Source organism: Ambystoma mexicanum, chromosome 14 (assembly GCF_040938575.1).
Source record: "Ambystoma mexicanum isolate Mex_15411 chromosome 14, UKY_AmexF1_1, whole genome shotgun sequence".
Taxonomy (NCBI): domain Eukaryota; kingdom Metazoa; phylum Chordata; class Amphibia; order Caudata; family Ambystomatidae; genus Ambystoma; species Ambystoma mexicanum.
In genome coordinates, this window is record NC_090940.1 from 45588001 (window position 1) to 45607644 (window position 19644).

The window sequence follows — 19644 nt, forward strand, 5'->3', positions numbered from 1 at the left end:
TTTGGTCTTATAGCAGGGGCATTAGGCAGGGCTGCCCACTGTCCCCACTCCTTTCCGCCCTTGTAATGGAACGCCGAGGGGGAGGAGATCTGAAAAGATACACAGATTAGGGGAATAAGGGTAGGAGATGAGCCCCACAAGCTAAGAATGTCATATGATAGTGACGAAGCAGTGCCACGAGTACTCCAGGTAGTAGAAAAGTACGGACGCCTATCGGGTTTTAAGGTAAATTAACAAATCAATCCTCCTTCCACTGGGAGAGACAACGGAAGAGCAAAGAACGGAATGGGTAGAGTTGAGGATACAGGTAGAGAAAGATAGCCTGAATTACGCCGGGTGAGGATTCCTAGAGAACTGGACAAAATGAGAAAAACACCTCCTGCAACGGCTCTTTGGGGAGCTGGACACCTGGTCGAAACTAACCATCTCGTGGCTAGGGCGCCTAAACGTGCTCAAAATGGTCCTCCTTCCCAGATTATTATACCTTTGTCAGGCGCTCCCAAGAGGGCTGCCGGACAAACACTTTGGAGAATTGAAAAAGAATGGTAAGATTTCTCTGGGAGGGGGGAAAAAACAGACCATTGATACAACCCAAGGAAAAGGGAGGCAGTAGGGCTACCAGAAATTCTTACATACTATAGAGCAGCCCAGTTTAGAGCTCTGGTCCCCCACCTGTGGGGAGATCAACAGAAGCAATGGGTGGACATCGAGAACTACTTATTCCGCCCAGTCACGCATGGAGAATGATGGTGGGCACCGCGTCAGGGCGCCCCGAGAAAGGTACGGAAGCATAGGATCCTGGGCCCGCTCTGGTCCCTCTGGAGAGTTAAGAGGGAAATGGCGGGGGTTTCAACCAGGCCCTCAACCCCGGAGTCACATTTGGGCACCGCCCATAAGGGACCGGATTCCCGGACACAAGATTCCAAGACTGGTTCGAGGGAGGGGTGGAAAGAGTGGGGCAGGTCCTGAAAAGAAAAGGTGTTTATAGAGTTAAGTGAGCTGGAAAATATTTTGGGACGGAGGGATATCGGTATTTAAATACTTGCAACTCAAAGGAGTACCGTGTCGGAGGACTGGAAGGAGGACCTGCAAAGGGAACAGACACGTGCAGAGATGGTGTTGGATTCAGGAAAGGGGACGAAGGGACTCATTTCTGGATTATACCAGGCCCTATTGGAGGCACAGGGTGGAGAAAGGTGCACAGAGGAAATGGGAGAGTGATATGGAGAATGAGATGGAGGATGATCAGTGGCGAAGGCTGTGTGAGAATGCCCACCACACATCATTGGCCTGCCAATATAAACTTCATGGATTAAAACTCTTATACAGGTGGCAGTGGGACCCGGCAAGACTATCACTGATGTACCCGGTTGCTGACCCTCACTGCTGGAGGAAATGCAGGCTGAGGGCAGACTATTCGCACATGTGGTGGGCCTGCGAGATGGTACAGAGATATTGGATGGAAATCCTGGGGTGGATAAGGAACCTAGATGGGGTGGAAAGACAATTGGACCCTCTCCTGGTGTTGTTCAGGATAGAGGTGATGGAAGGGGTCTGGGCTAAGCTCCAGCTCATGACGCACTTCCTGCGGTTGGCGACCAGTTTGTATCGCAGGAGGTTGGAAAAGGGCGGAACTTCTCAGCGAAAAGCAACGGGCCGCCAAGGCCCTTGACATATATCGACTGGAAGAGCTAACTAGACAGATACATGGACAAACCCCTACAAGGGAAATGGAATGGGCTCCCTTCCTGGAAACATGATCCGTAGAGGCCCCAGCTAGGAGGAAATCAAGAGTCCCCCGAGCCATGATGGAGAAGCGAAATTTGAAGGAGTGTGTACAGAAGGGGAGTGGAGGAAAGTAGCACGATGGGCAGGAGAGGGGTGAACGGGAGACGAGTAGACAACAGTATACCCTACGGCGGATCCTAGAGTGGGAAGACTGGGAAAAGTCAGCGCCTGTTGTGAATAGCCTCCAAACTAAAGAACGGAGGCGGTGAAATAGGGGCCCGATGGTGGCAGGCTCCAGCGGACAAAATGCTGGTCACAGAGCCAGTTGGTCTAAATGGGAGGGGGAGGGGGAGGCATTTTGTTCCTTTGGTAAAGGGGAGAAGGGGGGGGGGCAACAAAATTCAAAAATTCTGTCATGATGTGCAGTGTAAACAATCAGTAAATGTTTAACTGAATTATTGTAAAATAACAGTGACGGTTCAACAATAAAACTAATATACAAACACACACACATATATATACATACATATATACATACATATATATATACATGCATATATATATACACACACACACATACATACATATTCGAAAAAGGGACGTCGACAAGGCGTGTCTGAAACACTATCCCTATAGTGACGTGCGTTGTACCCACAATCCCTCACGCGTCGAGGTCCCTCTGTATTTTTCTGCCCTGAGGGAGCCTTCTATACGTGAGTGAGTACAGAAAAGAGAGAGAGATATAAAGGAAGTCTATGTTCCTTCCATCCGAGCGGGGAGGAAGGGTGGGCGCATGTGAATCTAAGCAGATACAACCATCAGAAATGCTTTTACGGTAAGTAATGCATTGTCTTCTGATGTTTGTTAATCTGCTTAGAATCACATGCTGTGCATAGACTAGCGAGCAGTACCCGGAGTTGGCGGTGGGTTATTAGAAGGAACAGTAGAGAAAAGGTGTTGTAATACTGCCTGTCCCACCTGGGAGTCAGATCTAGAGTGTGCATCTAGACAGTAGTGTTTTGTAAAGGTGTGCACAGAACTCCAGGTAGCCGCTTTGCAGATGGACTCAAGGGGAACATTTGCAATGAATGCTATGGATGCCCCCGTGCCTCGAGTAGAGTGTGCTCTTGGCCTAAAGTGCAGTTCTCTCTTAGCAAGAGTATAGCAGAGAGTGATGCATTGAACAATCCATCTAGAAATAGTGGACTTTGAAATCGCATCTCCTTCTCTTCCTGCTGCCACCGAGACGAAGAACTGATTAGTCTTCCTCAGTGGTTTGGTTCTTTCCATGTAGAACATGACCGCTCTGCGAACATCTAGTGTGTGCAGAGTCCTTTCTCCCAAATTGGAAGGATTTTGAAAGAATGTTGGTAGTTCTATAGATTGGTTTACGTGGAATTTAGAAATAAATTTCGGGGCAAACCTAGGGTGAGTGCGTAGAACCACCTTATCTCTGTGAACTGTAACAAAGGGGTCTAGAATAGAAAGAGCCTGAAGTTCACTTACTCTCCTGATGGAGTTGATAGCTATTAAAAAAGCAGTCTTAAGAGTGAGGTGTTTAAGAGATGCTTTGTGCATGGGTTCGATGGAGAGCCCATGAGTCTGGTAAGTACCACATTAAGGTCCCATCCGGGAGCTGGGCCAGCTATCGGGGGGTGTATTCTCTTTACTCCCTCCATGAAGGCTTTTATAACAGGGATCCTCCACCACGACACCTTGAGTTGGGAAGTGGTGTATGCAGAAAGTGCCGCTAGGTGGACTTTAATGGAGTTAAACACTAGACCTGAATCCAAAAGGTGGGTCAGGTATAGGACAACATGTGTGGGAGAGCAGTCAATAGGGTTGATGCTTTTACTCCTGCACCAGATGACAAATCTTTTCCACTCTGGCTTCCCTGAGGATGTCCATGCATCTTTGCGGGAGCTGTAGATGTCCGAACTCTATGATTTCAGGAGCCAAGCTGCTAAGTTCATGTTCTGGGGGCATGGATGCAGAGTCCTGCCCTTGTCCTGAGACAGCATGTTGTACGGGCAGGGGAGTCTCACTGGGGGAGATAGAGACATCTCCATCAAGTGAGCGAACCATGGTTGACGGGCCCACATTGGGGCCACTAGTATCATGGTTACTTGTTCCTGGTGCATCTTGTGCACCACCCTGTTGAGAAGGGGAGTCGGGGGGAAAAGCGTAAACAAATTTCCCTGACCATTGCATCGACAGACCGTTCCCCTTGGATTGGTAGGTGTTCCTGGAAGGCTCTTAGCGCCTTGAACACAGCTAGTAGCTCCAGTAGATTTATGTGTTTGGATGCTACGTTCGGAGTCCACACTCCGTGAGCAGTCTGATGGGATAGGTGCGCCCCCCATCCTGTGAGGGATGCGTCTGTGGTTAGAGTGGCTTCCGCCGCGGGTGTGGCAAAGGGTTTCCCTTTTTCCATGTTTTCCTTTGTCCACCACCGTAGCGAGAGAACCAAGGCTTGCGAGACCACCACTAGATCCTCCCATAGTCCGCTGGCCTGACACCACTGGCTGTTGAGCCACTCTTGCATTGGGCGCAGGCGCGCGTGAGGTACCAAATAAATACACGACGCCATCATTCCTAGCAAGCGCATTGCTTTGCGTACCGTCACCTCTCGACCGGTCACATATTGAGGGATCTGAAACAGCATGTTTTGGACCCTCTCTTTGGAGGGGAAGACGAGGCCGTCCTTTGTTTGAATTAGAGCCCCTAGGAATTGCTTGATTTGACTGGGGTCTAAACTTCTTTTGTTGATTGAGAAGCCCAACTGGAACAAAAGGTCTACCGTCTTTTGGGTATTGGAGAAGCATGTTCTGTAAGAATCCCCTGTTATGAGCCAGTCGTCGAGGTAAGGGTAAACTGGGATGGACAACCTGCGCAGGTGGGCCGCTACCACTGCCAGCACCTTCGTGAATACCCTTGGTGCTGATGCTATGCCGAAGGGTAGCACTCTGAACTGGTAGTGTTTGCCCTCTATCATGAACCTGAGGTATTTTCTGTGCGCTGGCAACATTAAAATATGAAAGTATGCATCTTTCATGTCCAATGTTGTCATGTAATCTCCCTGAGAAAGCAGTGGGATCACTTCCTGTAAGGTTACCATACGAAACTTTTGGGGTTTGATAAACTTGTTCGCTGGGCGCAGATCTAATACAGGGCGCATGGTTAGATCCTTTTTGGGTACAAGGAAGTACACTGAATAAATACCTTCCGTTACCCGAGATAGAGGCACGACCTCTATGGCTCCTTTTTCCAGCAGTTGTTGTACTTCTTGGAGAAGGATGGCAAGATGTTCCGGTGTCATGCGACGTCCCCTCGGGGGTCTGTAGGATGGGGAACTATTGAATTCGATACAGTATCCGTGGGCTACGGTGGAAAGTACCCAACGGTCTGACTTTATCTCCTCCCATGCAGGAAGAAAGGATGTTATCCGGCCCCCGACCGGTGTTGCATGGGAGGGGGCGCGAATCTTCGCGTCACTTGGAGTTGTTGGGGGCTTGGGAGCCTCTGGGGGTGGATCCCCGACCTCTCTCTTTACCCCGGTGTTGGCCTCTTTGGCTGTACTGCCCACTATTGGTCTGGTAATTGGTGGCAGGGTATTGTTGATGCTGACTTTGTTGTTGTTGGCTTTGGCCACGAAAAAGGCGTTTGTTGCCATAGCCGCGTCTGGTAGTGGGCTTAGAGATTTGGTCAAGAGTCTTGAAGTATCGAACTCTTTTTTAGCCATCTCTAGAGCTTCATCCACCGCTTTCCCGAAGAGGTTAGAGTCTTCCACAGGTTTATTTATTAAAGACGCCTGTGTCTCCGGTTTAAACCCTGAGTTGCGCAGCCATACATGGCGTTTTAGGAGTATTCCCTGCACCAGGGAACGTCCCGCTGTTTCTGCCGCGTCCAGAGAGTTTTTTTACAATGCTCTGGTTCACCTGGGTTCCTTCGCCAATAGTTGAAAGTAGGCGTGTACGTAAAGGCTCCGGTGCTTCCTCGGCGTCCTTGCGCAGTTTGGCCCACTGCGCGTCTGCATAGCTAGCAAGCAAAGAATTGTTGTTCGCAATTCTTGCTGAGAAGGCAGCCGAGGAAGGTACTCTTTTTGCGAGGGCATATAGCCTTTTGCCCTCCTTGTCAGGGGGTGCCTCACTGGTGGAAAGTGGTACCCCTGCCCTCTTTCTAGTATTAGATACTACTAGGGAATCCGGAATGGAATGTCCCTTAATGTATAGCGGGTCTGAGGGAGAAGGAGTGAAAAGTTTTTCAATTCTCGGATTGACCCCTCTGATCAATGCGGGAGTGGCCAGCGAAGGGATGATTCTTCTCTTCACTGAAGCTAGGAGGGGAATGGTCTGGCTGACCGGGGGTTTCTCTTTAATTACTCTTTCCACAAAGTCTAATTCTGGAGAGAGTTCCCCAGTGTCCAGTTCGAAATGTGCTGCTGCTCTGCGCAACAGTGCATTGAAAGTGGGCTGATCGTCAATTGGAGACGTGTTCCTAACCGGTGAATTGTCAGGAGGATTTAGGTTTAGGACATCAGTGTCGGAATATACTGATGGGGATTGCCAGGGGTGCGAAGGTCCTCCTTCTGTGTTTTCTCCGAAGCCTTCTTCTATAATGTCTGGCCTGTCTTCCAGACATTCCTCCTGGTTCTGTCCTTCATCGTCCATGAAATCATCCTCCTCCTCCAAGTATTGTTCCTCCCCAGTGAGGTCGTATACATTATGGAAGTCTGAGGCTGTGTCCACCTGGGGATCGACTAGCCTCGGATTTTTGGCCCTGGGGTCCTCCTGAGGCCCTTCTCTAGTCCTCTTGGGAGTTTGAGAGGTCTGGGTATTCATAAACCTTTCCATCCTCTCCATACAGAGGTGGAGTCTTTCCATGGTTTCATGGGGTACCCCAGAGCGGTCTGGTGGGGGAAAAATAGAGTCATCTAGCTGGAAACGGCTCAACCTCTCCCAAGGCGTCGAGGAAAGGGTCCCGTCGCCCTCCGAAAAACCTTCAGGTGCGCTGGGTGACCCCCCGACTGAAGGGGGTAGTCCCTGCCTTCCTTCGGGCTTTTTCGGCGTGTCTTTCGACTTGTGCGTAGCGCTCGACGTGACTTTCGGCGTACGCTTCTGGGCGTCGGCTACAACGATCCTCGCCAAGCTCTCGGCGACTTGTTTGTCGGCGGAAGCTTGCGTTTTTGACGCTACGGGTGTCGATCGCTCCACGGCGGTATGCGCCTTTTGTTGATGCGCGCCCGCCGAAGGTTTGGGGGCGGCGCCCTTATTTGCCGAAAGCCCAGTCGCTGGTCGCGGCTGCGAGAGGGGCTTCGAACCCGAACGGTCCGAGAAGGCCGCCGGTGGAACCTGCGTCTCCTTGGGCGCCGAAGCTCTCTTCGTCTTAGACGAAGAAGAGCAGTGGGTTGTGTGCTTAAGTGTGTTTTTGTGTGCGTCAATGTCGCCGGGGTGTTCATCCCCATAAGCAGGGCGTGAGCCGAGCCCGTCGGGGCCGGGGACAGACGACGAAGCGCGCGAGCGCTCCTTAGAGGGGTTTTCGACTTCCGTAGCGGAGGTCATGTTCCTCGTCACTGTCGGTGGTAGCAGCGGTGGGTGAACCTTCGGCCTTCGACATCGCGTAGGCCGCCCACCTTTTAACCCTACGGTCTTTTAGAGTTTTAGGCTTAAGAAGCCGACAAGCCGCGCAACCTTCCTCCTTGTGATCGAGGGGCAAGCAGCGGTTACACCGTGAATGCTTGTCCTTCCAAGTAAATTTGCCTTTGCAAAGCGGGCAAAATCTAAAGGGAGTCCTCTCCATAGCCGAGGTAATAAATCGTGATAACCACCCCAAGGGAAAGGAAGGGGAAAGGGAAAGGCATTCTCAGAAAAGAACCAGAGATATCCCACGGCCCCACTCTCCCTACTGTATATGGCCTGCGAGGCCAGGCCACGTGTTCGGCAACGCCGAAGGATCTCCTCTGCTCGACCCTCCGTCGAAGATCTTGCTCGGCGGACAACAGCTTCACAACTGCGACGAGGGAGGGAGTATGTGTTTAATATTAATGAGAAAACGACCAAAGGTCGAGGAGATGAAATTTGCAATGTCTCTCGAGGAGCTCCGCGTAAAGGCGACCAGTAGCTGGGCGGAAAAAAACAATCTGAGGGACCTCGACGCGTGAGGGATTGTGGGTACAACGCACGTCACTATAGGGATAGTGTTTCAGACACGCCTTGTCGACGTCCCTTTTTCGACTACGAAAAACAAAGTGCAATACTCCGCAGTGACCACTGGATGTCGGACCTATGCACAGCATGTGATTCTAAGCAGATTAACAAACATCAGATATATATATATACACACACACTAAAGATTAGTAAACTTAACTGTCCCAAGTAAGTTATCCTTCGGTCACAAATGTATTGCAAACTTGAAAATCTGAGGTCTTCATGCTTTTTACACTATTATGGTTGATAATTAATGCCAAAGTTGCATTCTTTATCAGGACCTCTCTGAACATCACTCTTGGTGTTATTAATCCTCAATTCAAAATACACTACCAGAATACAATTTCTTACTAGCCAAGAGCCAAATATCACCAGCAGTGATTGCACATTTTGTACCCTGTTCTGAATTAAGATTGTTTCCAAACTAATCCAAGAGGTTGCTTCCATTTGTAATAAAATATTTAACATTCTGTTGTATACAGATTTTTATCCTCCAATAGTCATAAATGAAGTGCTGCTGGCCATGTGAAACTGCAAGCTTTTTACGTTGTGAAAAAAAAGAGTTGTCTTATTAAAGGAATACTTTAAGATCCATTGTCAAATAGATCATTCATATTTGCTCTAGTATGGCCTTGTCTACCAAGAGCTTGCCCTGAAATTATATTAATTAAAAAAATAAAAATAAAAAAAGAACAGCTTGGTCACACCGAGCTGTGACTTGTAGATGGTGTGCCCATTTCTAGAGAGGCCTTTCCATGGGAAGAAAGGAAGCTATTCATTAGGAAATATGCCTTCAATATATGTGGTGTCATCCTCATAAAAGTCCAATTCAAATCTTATCAATCCAAAGAGACAAAATAAAATGACTTCAGTGGTGTGTGTGTGAACACACAAAGTCAGGTGCATTTCTCACCTGTAAGCACTCTCTGTGGAACCAGGCAGTCTTGCAGCAGGGGCTGTTCAGGATGTTATAGGAGGGGCGATGCTGCACCAAGTCCAGGCATATGGTGCAAGCAGAGGACGCTTTGTTCCGGATGCACTTCTGAAACGGGCGATGATCTGGGCAGAACGACCTGAAAGAAAGTCCAAAGCAAAAGTGAACATTTGGATATCAACTTTCCAATGAGCAAGAAGAGGTGGGTCGGTCGATGAAAGATGAACACAACCTGCCCAACCAATCCAGCTCTATGTCCTTATTGAGACCTTGGCATGCCATTTCCAAGTGAATGAATCGCTATCAGAGATGTAAATTATAGGAAATGAAAGCTCCCATCAATATACAGTAGTCTACAGAAATGAAGCGTAGTTTTAAGACAGTATTTTCATAACCATCACAGGAGTGGGGTTCTCAGTCAACATAGTGCACCTGTAAGGGCTTTTCATACTTCAGCCTAACCAAAGACTTACTAGCTGGCTTAGACTGAGCAGTACGGCTTCGACTTGGAAGTTCAGGGGTTTGGTGTAGAGTAACAGTTACCAAACCCTTAGACACTATTGAGTATTAGAGGGTCCGCACAGATGCATGAAAATAGTCTATTAAAAACACATATAGTTAAAAGTCAAGAGTACTACAAGGAGTACTACACAAACAATTATATACAAATCTAAACAGGTAACCCAAAAATAGGAACCTGAAGTCCACACAGTTGAAGGTAATGTGGGAGAAAAGAATTGCATAGACAATAATAAAAAATGCCTTTTTTAATAAGTTTGTTTATTTATTTCGAATGCACGCCAAACCCGAGGGTAACAGGGCGCAACAGTAAGGAGATGCACAGCTTACAAGGTTACAAGTAGTTCATGTTATTACAATAAAAAACATGGTAAACATAATTACAGGTATGAATAAAAACGTAAAATAACGGCATGTGTACATATATACAAAATGGGTCCTAGAAAACTGTATATACACAGGAGAGCTAAGGCTAAGTGACAGGGAGGAGAGCGAGCTAGTGGTCAGTGGAATTGAGCAGGTTGATATAGTTTTTTCTAAAGTGAAAGTAAAGTTGATCTACTCTAAGCTCGTGAGGCAGGGAGTTCCAGAGTTTAGCAGCCTTGACAGGGAAGCTATCACCTCCAACCTTGCTAAGTCTGAATCTCAGCACCACGAGGCAATTGGCATTACCAGTTCTTGTCAGCATGATGGTAATTCTTCCCTTTAATCTGTCTGAGAGGTAGCTTGGGGCAGCATTGTTTAGCGCTTTATGAGTCAAGGAGACAGTTTTTAACAAGATTTATTATGGGTGGAGAGTCATTTGTATTGCCTCGTAGTAGCGGAGATATGTTCCATTTTGTTAATTCCTAGTGCCGATGTTAAAGGAATGGTTCGGTCAAAATGTTTTATTGCCCCTACGGGTCGGCCATGTGTTTAAGCCTAAGTCGCTCGATTTTAGAAAAAATTCCTATGGACCTTACCCATGTTTTCGTCCATTAAACACACACGAAAACAGGCACCAGGGAGCTGCCACTTTGTGATAATCCTATCATTCCCCCCCCCCCCCCCCCCATCTGCTTTTGCGACACTAAATCATATCCCCCGCCCCTGAGCCTGTCATCAGCAGACGCGTACCGCCCATTTCACAATGCCAAAGCACGTCTCGTGTCAACAATCGCTGCACTTCAGCTAATGACGTGTCGCCATGGAAATGGCAGGGCGCCTCTTTCCTCAATAAGTATAAACAGACCGTTTCACAACAGACAGCAGCAGATTTTCGATTCCATTCCTCTCTGTGTTACTTTGAGTATTCTGTGACTCGTTTCTGTGCTCTGGTCAGCTACCTTTGTTGCTTGTAGCCCGTGTGGACAGATACCAGTACCACCGCTAGCAATTATTTTAGTTTGTGCAACACACAATGGATACAATAATGCCCTACATGTACGAGCCCGAGTATACCGATGAGGAACTACTGGAAGGGGAAACACGCGAAAACGATGGGGCTTCGGACAGCAGTTGGCAGGACGAATCAACGGATGAAGACACTGGACCTAGTTGCATGGACGGTGTTTCCACCTGGTGCACATGCAATCGGTGCGAGCTAATGCCGACCGAGGAGGAGAACTGCTGCTGCTGTGAAAACTCGGGATACGTGGCCTACATTTCGGAAGGCGAGCCACGACCACAATGCATCACCGAGCTGCCAGACTTCAGGGCAGCCTGCCTCACACGGTCCGTGTTGAGGATAATGATGGTGCTTCTGCACGAACTTCGCGCAACTGTTCGTCCTTGTAATCAGAGTAACAAGTAAGTATACTCTGCTTGTCATGCCACTCCTATTTCATGGTCTTCTACTATATCCAAAATTACATATACATATCATTGTAATGCATGAAAGTCTCAATAGTGTGCAGTGTCTAGATAGCATTTGTCCAAGCAGAATGCCATTAGTTACAAGAATGGTTATTGACAACAAACGTTTATTAAACTTATCTTGGTCATTTAAAAACAGTTTCATTCCTTTTCACAGGTGGTACAGGCTGGTGGCCCATCGTTCCTTTACATGGTGGCTTCACGGGAGGCTTGGACACCGCGTTCGAAGCGTGATACCCGCCTGTGCAGTTCGTGCCATAAGAGAAACGTTCCCGAGTGACAGCGGTCAGTACAGGGGATCTCTCGCTGTGCTGCAACCTGAACCGTACAATGTGTAAACCTTTGTATTTTTGTGTCATCAAAATAAAACACCACATATATTTTAACAACAGTTGTTTCGATTTTTTAAATCAAGTGCGTCTCCATTCAAGGATGGACGTCAGACACCTATGCTCGGAATGGGTGAAGTTCAGGTCACTGAAGCCGGGTGGTCACTAAGCTAACATAATATATTATCAATAATGCATGCACTAAATAACACTTGTTCAAAGTCTTTCAGTCGGTTATGTCTCTATAAAAGTCACACATATCAATACTATCAATTAACATTGGATTATAAAGGCCTTCGGTCAAGGGTCTTGACTACTATAATAGTGTGGGTTTGTGCTCACAAGAATCTCCGATATGTGGCACTTTATTATTGATAGGATATACTGCAGTAGGGGTCTAATGTTAGTTGGGGATCTGCTAGGTGGCCATCATGGCGTGGTCAGTGGTCTGGCACATGAAGAGAATACCTTGCAGGGACACAGGGTCAGAATGGCAGTAACTTTCCACTGGCGAGGGTGCGTGGGCAAGGACACGTTTGTGGAGATGAACAAGCCATGTGCTTGGTTCAGGCCGGTTGACATGAAGGACCGTGATCTCAGAGAGTGATGTGTTACATTTATTAGCGGTTGAAAATACCTCTGGAGTCTTCCAGTCAGAGTGGGAACGAGGCTGTGGGCCATGTGCTCTGCGCGCTGTACTATCGCAGTGAGGCCTGGTCGCCAAAATGGAGTGGAAAGGGGGTAAAAAAATGGATGACCCGTGTCCTGCTCAGTGTTCCCATCTACGCGAATGTCATGCAAAGTTAACATCACATAAGGGCAAGTGACGGGCGCAAACAGCCAAGGTGCCAAACAGCATGTACACTTCAAAAGGTATCCAAGCCCAGGGGCCATCGCTCACATGGCCTCCTCAGACCCCGTGTCACCAGGCAGGCCTCCCCTGAGGCATGCCGCCCCCCTGCAATCCACATAATACCACGACATACACACTTCATTCATTCACAAACACACCCCTGTTTCTAATACTTTATAAACCACGATATGTCTCATGAGAACATCTTTGTGGTTTGCAAGTCAACTCCTAAACCTTCTACCTGAGAAGCACTGAGATCTATGCTAATCTGCTCGTCGCCGTGCTATCTGTGACCGCTTCGAGCAAACTCGTCAGTGTGCTACCTGTGGCAATCTACCTGTTCTCCTGCAACATACTGCTCGGCCTGCTGAATCCAACTGTTTGTTGGTCAAGGTAAGGCCATGTATCCTAGTCATATTTCGGTAATTTTTACATTTCAATCTATTTGCTATTACAGTACCCAATAGAGCTATTGTCATTGGTCTCATTGGTATTGACTTGAGTTTCAATTATTATGCTATCAATAGATCTATTTATTTTCATCTGTGTCAATTGTTATCGAATTGCAGCCTTCGGGGGTCCAGTCTATAATGTAAGCATGGTTCCTTTTCGTGCAAGACAGAACATCCAAGGGACGAGTCACATGTTCAGAGTTTAGTCACATAATTTAAAACATTTCTGTAACTTATGCAAATAAAAAGCCACACATGATGAACTGTTATAGTTCCGGCGACCAAAACAAACCTTGCATTGAGCATGGTTCATTTACTTTTTTAGGACATTTTTATTCATCAAGGTTTTATAATAATCTTGATATTTACTTTTCAGAATTTTCAACAATGCCTGCCTGTTCGATTAGCGGTTGCCCTTCGAAGACCCATGCTAAATTTGAAGGCACTACAATGGATGTATTCCCGAAAACTGTTGATCGAATAAGAGAATGGGTCAGACATTGTGGATATCCACTGGATGAGCTGGAAAGTAGAGTCCAACAAGTCTTTGAGGGCAAGAGGGGTGATCGATACCGCATCTGCATCCGGCACTTTCCCTCGAACATGTACACCACATCTTGGGTAACAAAGAAGAACAAACGGCAATCGACACGGAAGTTGCTCGCAAACGCTATTCCCACTCTATTCATCCACAATCCGCCACTGGCGAGTCAAGTGTCCGTTTTTAGCTTTAGGCCTTGCGGTAGTGTGTAGGTAGCCGAATGGATTCATTGATGTTTTAGGTGTTTCTAATTTATAATACTTTCGACATTGATATGAGTGTATAGCTATTTGAATGACATTCATCAATATATTATTTTTAGATTTCATAACCCACAAACGAAATCTATATACGGGCACAGGGAACTGTGCAATATTGTGCATTACTCGAGTATTCTGTCAACTTACATGGCAATTTTAAATATTGGCATTTCATTTTCAAACAATAATTTACCTTTACAACTTCTTGACTATCCCTTGAATCTGAAGCAAGAACATTCTACTTCCGTCACGTGCTCGCAGTTATCAACCACTTCTAGTGCGTATCAGGTAATCATACTTGGCTATTCCGCTACAGACTTGTTTTATGCATGTCAAGTAATAGTTTGTATGTATCGTGTGATTATTTTACCAATTGTTTGGTTAGTGCTTTCCAATTTATATATACACCTTAGTTGTCGTCCCCTGGTGTTTGTTTTCAGTTATAATTAGTGTTATCCATACTAATGCAAGTACTGTCTATCAGGGACATGCTGAAGCGTCCACCATATTGACAACAGCCCTAGATGTTCTTCAGCAGCCTGAGGTATGGATACCGACAGCTCAACTGACCGTGAACATCAGGACTGGAACACTTGTCGTTTGATTGTTCTACACCATGTTTCATATGTGGTTAGCCGTTGATATGTACCTGTGCGGTCGACCAAGCGTGTGTTGTGTTTTCAATATTGTAATCCTTACTAATGCAAATACTATGTTTCAGGCAGTTGTTGAATCGTCAACGCACGCACTCGATGCGGAGCCTGACATTCAAGTAATTCCGGTGGAAGCGGGACCATGCGGATACGAATCGGCGCAACAGCTTTCGGAAGTGCGCACCACATTGACAACAGCCCTAGATATTCTTCAGCAGCATGAGGTATGGATACTGACAGCTCCATTGAGCGTGATCATATAACGTGATTCCATTTGCTATACTTTCTTCCCTATTAACGCAAGTACTGTGTTTCAGGGATAGGATGGAGCTTCCACTACAATCACAAGATCCCATTTAGATGATGCAGATGTAAAGAAATCGGAGAAATAAGTCGATTAAATCTGATCATTTTTAAATATTCCTTGATTCTTTTAGACAATGCAACATTTGTGGTTATCTCTGTATATGTACCTGTGCCGTCGACCCCAAGTGTGTGTTATGTTTACGATATTGAAGACCATACTAACTCAAGTACTGTGTTTCAGGGAGTTGCTGATGCCTCTTCAATACAATCATTTGTGGCAGTCCATGTAGAGCCAAAGGTATGGATACTGACATCTCCATCGAACTAGGTCATCAGAGCTCGAATACTTTTCGTCTGATTGTTCCACACAATGTTTAAATCGTGTTTGGTTATTGAGATGTACATGTGTGTTCGTCCTCGCGTGCGTTTTACGCTAATATTTTGATACACAGTAATGAAAATACTATGTTTCAGGGAGTCGATGGAGCCTCATTCCGTGCTGTCTATGCCGATACAGGAAATAGTTGTTGCAGCGCAAGAGGAAGGGAAGACATGCGGATACGTATCGGAGCAACCGCATGCAGATGTTGAAGGTCGAGTCAAAAAAGTTGCAAAGAAAAGAAACCAAAATAAGGTTAGTTACAAACAGTTCATAACTTTAGAATTTATTTTGTGCTGGGGACTATTTTATGTTTTTTTTTCCAGTCAATTGTACTATACTTTATCTTGTGTTTAAACTGAACATCCCTTTTCCAATCTGTCCTCTAGTTACCTGTGGGTCTACGAACTATACATACACAGACAGTGAAGCGAATGAGAGATGTTGCTTGCCAGACCATTTACACTATGGAGGAACTATTAATTCAGACTCGGGATGCTCATGTCCAATGGCCAGAACATGAAATGAATGTGTCCGGAGAATCCAGAAAAGTTTTATTGGACCATTGCTACAGTACGACCGCACCGCCGCAACATGATACTGGATGTATTGAAGATAGCTCTGAAGTAGTCGCAGATCAATTCACACAATCTACACCCGCCCAAAAATTGCCACCAAAAAAGCTGTCGACATTGTTGTGTTCTCACATCAATGTTGAGGTAGCAGATGTTGAAATGACAGAATGAACCAGCAGCAGCATTCACTGATGCATCAGAACTTGATAGCAACAATATTGCTTTCAAATGTGGTAATATGTCCTCAACGTCACAGGCCGAAACAACTTTGACGCAGGATGACAGTCTAATGAAAGACGGCAAATACATAGTATTCAATAGTAGTTTGATGAATATTATAAGTATGCTGAAATGTGGGCATTCCGTCAGAGGGAAAGTATGTGGGAAGCCATTGATTCATGTGACTCGTCAAAAACAAGGCAGTAACGTCACAATACAGCCGCCTGTAGATTACATCATACGTTCTCATGGTCTGCACAACCGATGGTGGGGAAACTGCCAGCAGGCAATCTACTGTGTGCAGCTGCATCACTTTTTAGTGGCTCCAGTTTTAGAAAGTTAGAGTCTTTCTTTCAGTTTGTGGGACTTCATTTCATTTCAAAAATGCAGTACTACAAATACCAACATGATTATCTGTTTCCGGCCATTAGTGATGCTTGAAAAATTGAACAATTGTCTCTAGCAAGTACATTCGAAGGCAGACGATACAGGCTAGCTGGCGATGGACAGTGCGACAGCCCTGGATTTTCTGCCAAGTACTGCACCTACCACTTTCAGGACATGGATAGTAAGAAAATTGTGAGTTTGGTGGTCGTGCAGGTAACACAATGTACATCCTCAGTGGCCATGGAGAAACTAGGATTTATAAAATCAGTGGAATATCTACAATCGAGGGGAATGCACATCGACCTGATAGCCACGGACAGACACGTTTCAATTGCCAAGACAAAGAGAGCAGTTCCCACATATTAATAAATTTGACGTATGGCATCTTGCTAAATCAATCAAGAAAATCTCGGCTGCAGGGGAAAAAAAAGGTTTGGAAAGTATTTCACAGGGGTCCCAGTCTATCAGCAACCATCTTTGGTGGAGCTCCAAAACGTGAAGGGTCAGTGGAAATACCACTTGAAAAATGGCGGTCACTGATGCACCACTGTACCAACGTGCACCGCTGTTCAGAAAACCTACATTTCCACCAATGTGAACATGGGCCTTTATCCCCAGTGGAGGCACGGAAGAAGTAGTGGTTGAATCTGTCTTCACTGACACACAAAGCCATTGAGAAGATTGTTTTCGATAAAACTCCATCAAGGGGACTGATAGAATTCTGTCACACAGGAGGTTTGGAGGTGTTCCACAATATGTGCCTAAAGTACAGGCCAAAGCGCTTGCATTTCAGCATACAGGGCATGAGACATAGGACTCTACTTGCCGTCTTGGCCCATAACGAGAATCTCGGCCGTGAACAATCTAGGACTAGGGATAATGTAAGGATGCCTCGCTACACTAAGGCCTTTTAAAAAAAGTAGTTAGCAATGGGTGATCAAACCAGTCTATGAGGAAATGGAGTTCGACTTTGTCAAAAGCCTTATTGTTGCTGTATTGGAGAAGCACAGATATGGAATTTTGAATGTTTCTGTGCAGAGCACTGATCCATTGCCACTGTGCCATGTCCACCCAAAGGAGAGCTGGTTGTGAAGTACAAATCCCGGTTTAAATAATTGTAATACGATTGTCTTTTTGTAAATAAATTTTATTGTACAGTGTGCATACAAAGTACGTTAACCCTAACCCCTACCTTCACCATCGTGGGTGCCGAACTACCTGGGTGTCATCTTTGAATTCTCTCTATTCACCTCATATTGCTGACCTTGTCTATATGTGTATGTATATATTTTTGTTGATGTAACTAATTTTCGCAATCTCTTATAAATGCTGGGCACTGTTAACCGAGGGGAGGCTTGCGTATTGCAAATAATAAAACAAATAAATCTCACTTTCAACTCCTCGGGTACTTTATACTTTCCCTGACCTTCCCCAAAAAATTAAAAGTCTCAATAGTTATGGTTCTTTGGGGCTTCAAAGCTCGCAGACAACAACGACAAAATTGGGGCCTTAGAACGCGCCAAGTGAGCCGTTGCAGATGGGAGAGAAGGCAGTTCGCATTTGCACATTGAGGCGCACTACATAGATCGATTCGAAACTTCAAGTTCTCACAGATGGCTTTACTACGGGATGTTGCAAAGAAAGAATGTATGCTAATTTCTAGTGAAGGTCAGTGGCTTTGATTTTCAGCTCGCGCCCTGAAGAGGCCCACAACTCTCAACTCGGTCCTATTGTTTTTTGACCTTGAGAGACAGGGACCATGCAGAAAGAACTTAATTTGAAGGAGGGTTTGGGGGGTGCAATAACGTTTGAGACGATAAGGCAGAAAATTCTTAAACTAGACCGAGTTTCATGTTAGTTCAGTATACAAAAAATCGTTGTCAAGAGCACAGTGCGATTTATGGACTGCATTACGCAGAGAAACAATGGAAATTGCAAATATAATGTAAGTAACTCTTTAGACGCTTTTATACCGCAATGAAGAAATTAATGAATGGATGCATGAATAAATGAATGAAGAGCTTTGAAAAGGTTTGTGGGATCGTCCTTGTAGCGGGCACATGGGCATGCAGGTCCACATTCCACACGCATGTAGACAAAAAGTTGTTTCTCATTGTGTACCAACCTCGATTTATTTCGTTAGTTTTCGCATTGATTTTAGAGCCGAAAATAGTCCATTGCGCTATCCTTGAAAGCAAATAGTTTCAGCTCGGCCGTAATAAATAAAATAAATAATATTAATAAAGATCGGCTGGCGAGACCAATTATACATTTTATGTTTTCAAAATAGGTACATCCTTCCATTTTGCCCCTGCCACCAGTTTCAGACACCGGCAGACGGTTTCTTCAGCCGCCAGCTGCAGCTTAATGTAAACAACTGCACCATTCTAATAATCTTATGGGACGAACGCCAAGGGCCCATATGCCCTTACGTGGTACTAGCGGCTAGAAGCAACATATCAACCTTTACGCTGGCCTAGTGCCTACTTGATGGAACAGCCTTGCGGTTCAACGTGCGACAAAAGTGCCTCTTTGAACGAAAACCAACACCCTGTGTACCATAAATGAACAGCGCGTGACTCGCGATAAAATTTTAAGGATTTGCGGATAGAGATAAAAGAAAATAAATTACTTTCGGAGTTCATATGGCAATTGCAGAATATTCTATAAACATTTAATGTCAAATGTACTTTACCAAATTTACCGTGTTGCGGTTTGATTTTAAAGTACAGTTTCATATTCCGAATTGTGGCGAGCTGTGTTGTGAGCTGATCTGTGTTGGTTTCCGGTTTCTGTGTGAAGTCGCGTAGAAGACGACTGGGCGCGTTTGCCTACGCAGCACAGTAACGTCACGGAGAGAGGCGGGGAATATGAATGTTTTGATAATGTCAGGCTCAGGGGCGGGGGATATGATTTAGTGCTGCAAAAGCAGGTCAGCCAGGGCGATGGGGGAAATGATAGGATTATCACAAAATGGCAGCTCCCTGGTGCCTGTTTTCGCGTGCGTTTAATGGACGAAAACTCGGGTAAGGTCCATAGGAAATTTTTCTAAAATCGAGCGACTTAGGCTTAAAAACACATGGCCGACCCGTAGGGGCAATAAACATTTTTGACCGAACCATTCCTTTAAGGCATTATTTTGAAGGGTTTGTAACCTCTGGATGATAGCTTTATTAGCGCCATTGCATAGGGCATTACAATAGTCTAACCTTGATAGTACTAATGCTCTGACCAAGATCATGCAGCCGTTATTTGAAAGGAAGGATTTACCTGCTCTGATAAGCTTACAAGTGTAAGTAGTAGGGGAGGCCAGAGATTTCACTTGTTTGTCAAAGGACATAGTCGAATCAAGGTAAACTCCTAGGGTTTTTACCTCCTTAGTTACTTTAATGACATTTCCATCTATGGTGAGTATTCAAGACCTAATTTGTTGATATTGGAATGGGTAC

At 45.7% G+C, this 19644-nt stretch overlaps 1 protein-coding gene across 2 annotated transcripts in view; it reads right to left on the reverse strand.

The window, feature by feature from the left end:
* Positions 1-19644, reverse strand: part of G2E3 (G2/M-phase specific E3 ubiquitin protein ligase) — a 950771-nt gene that overhangs the window by 484716 nt on the left and 446411 nt on the right. For both annotated transcript variants that reach the window (XM_069638501.1, XM_069638502.1), the window contains exon 7: positions 8848-9007. In XM_069638501.1, the coding sequence (XP_069494602.1) occupies positions 8848-9007 (160 nt within the window). The remainder of the gene's footprint in view (positions 1-8847; positions 9008-19644) is intronic.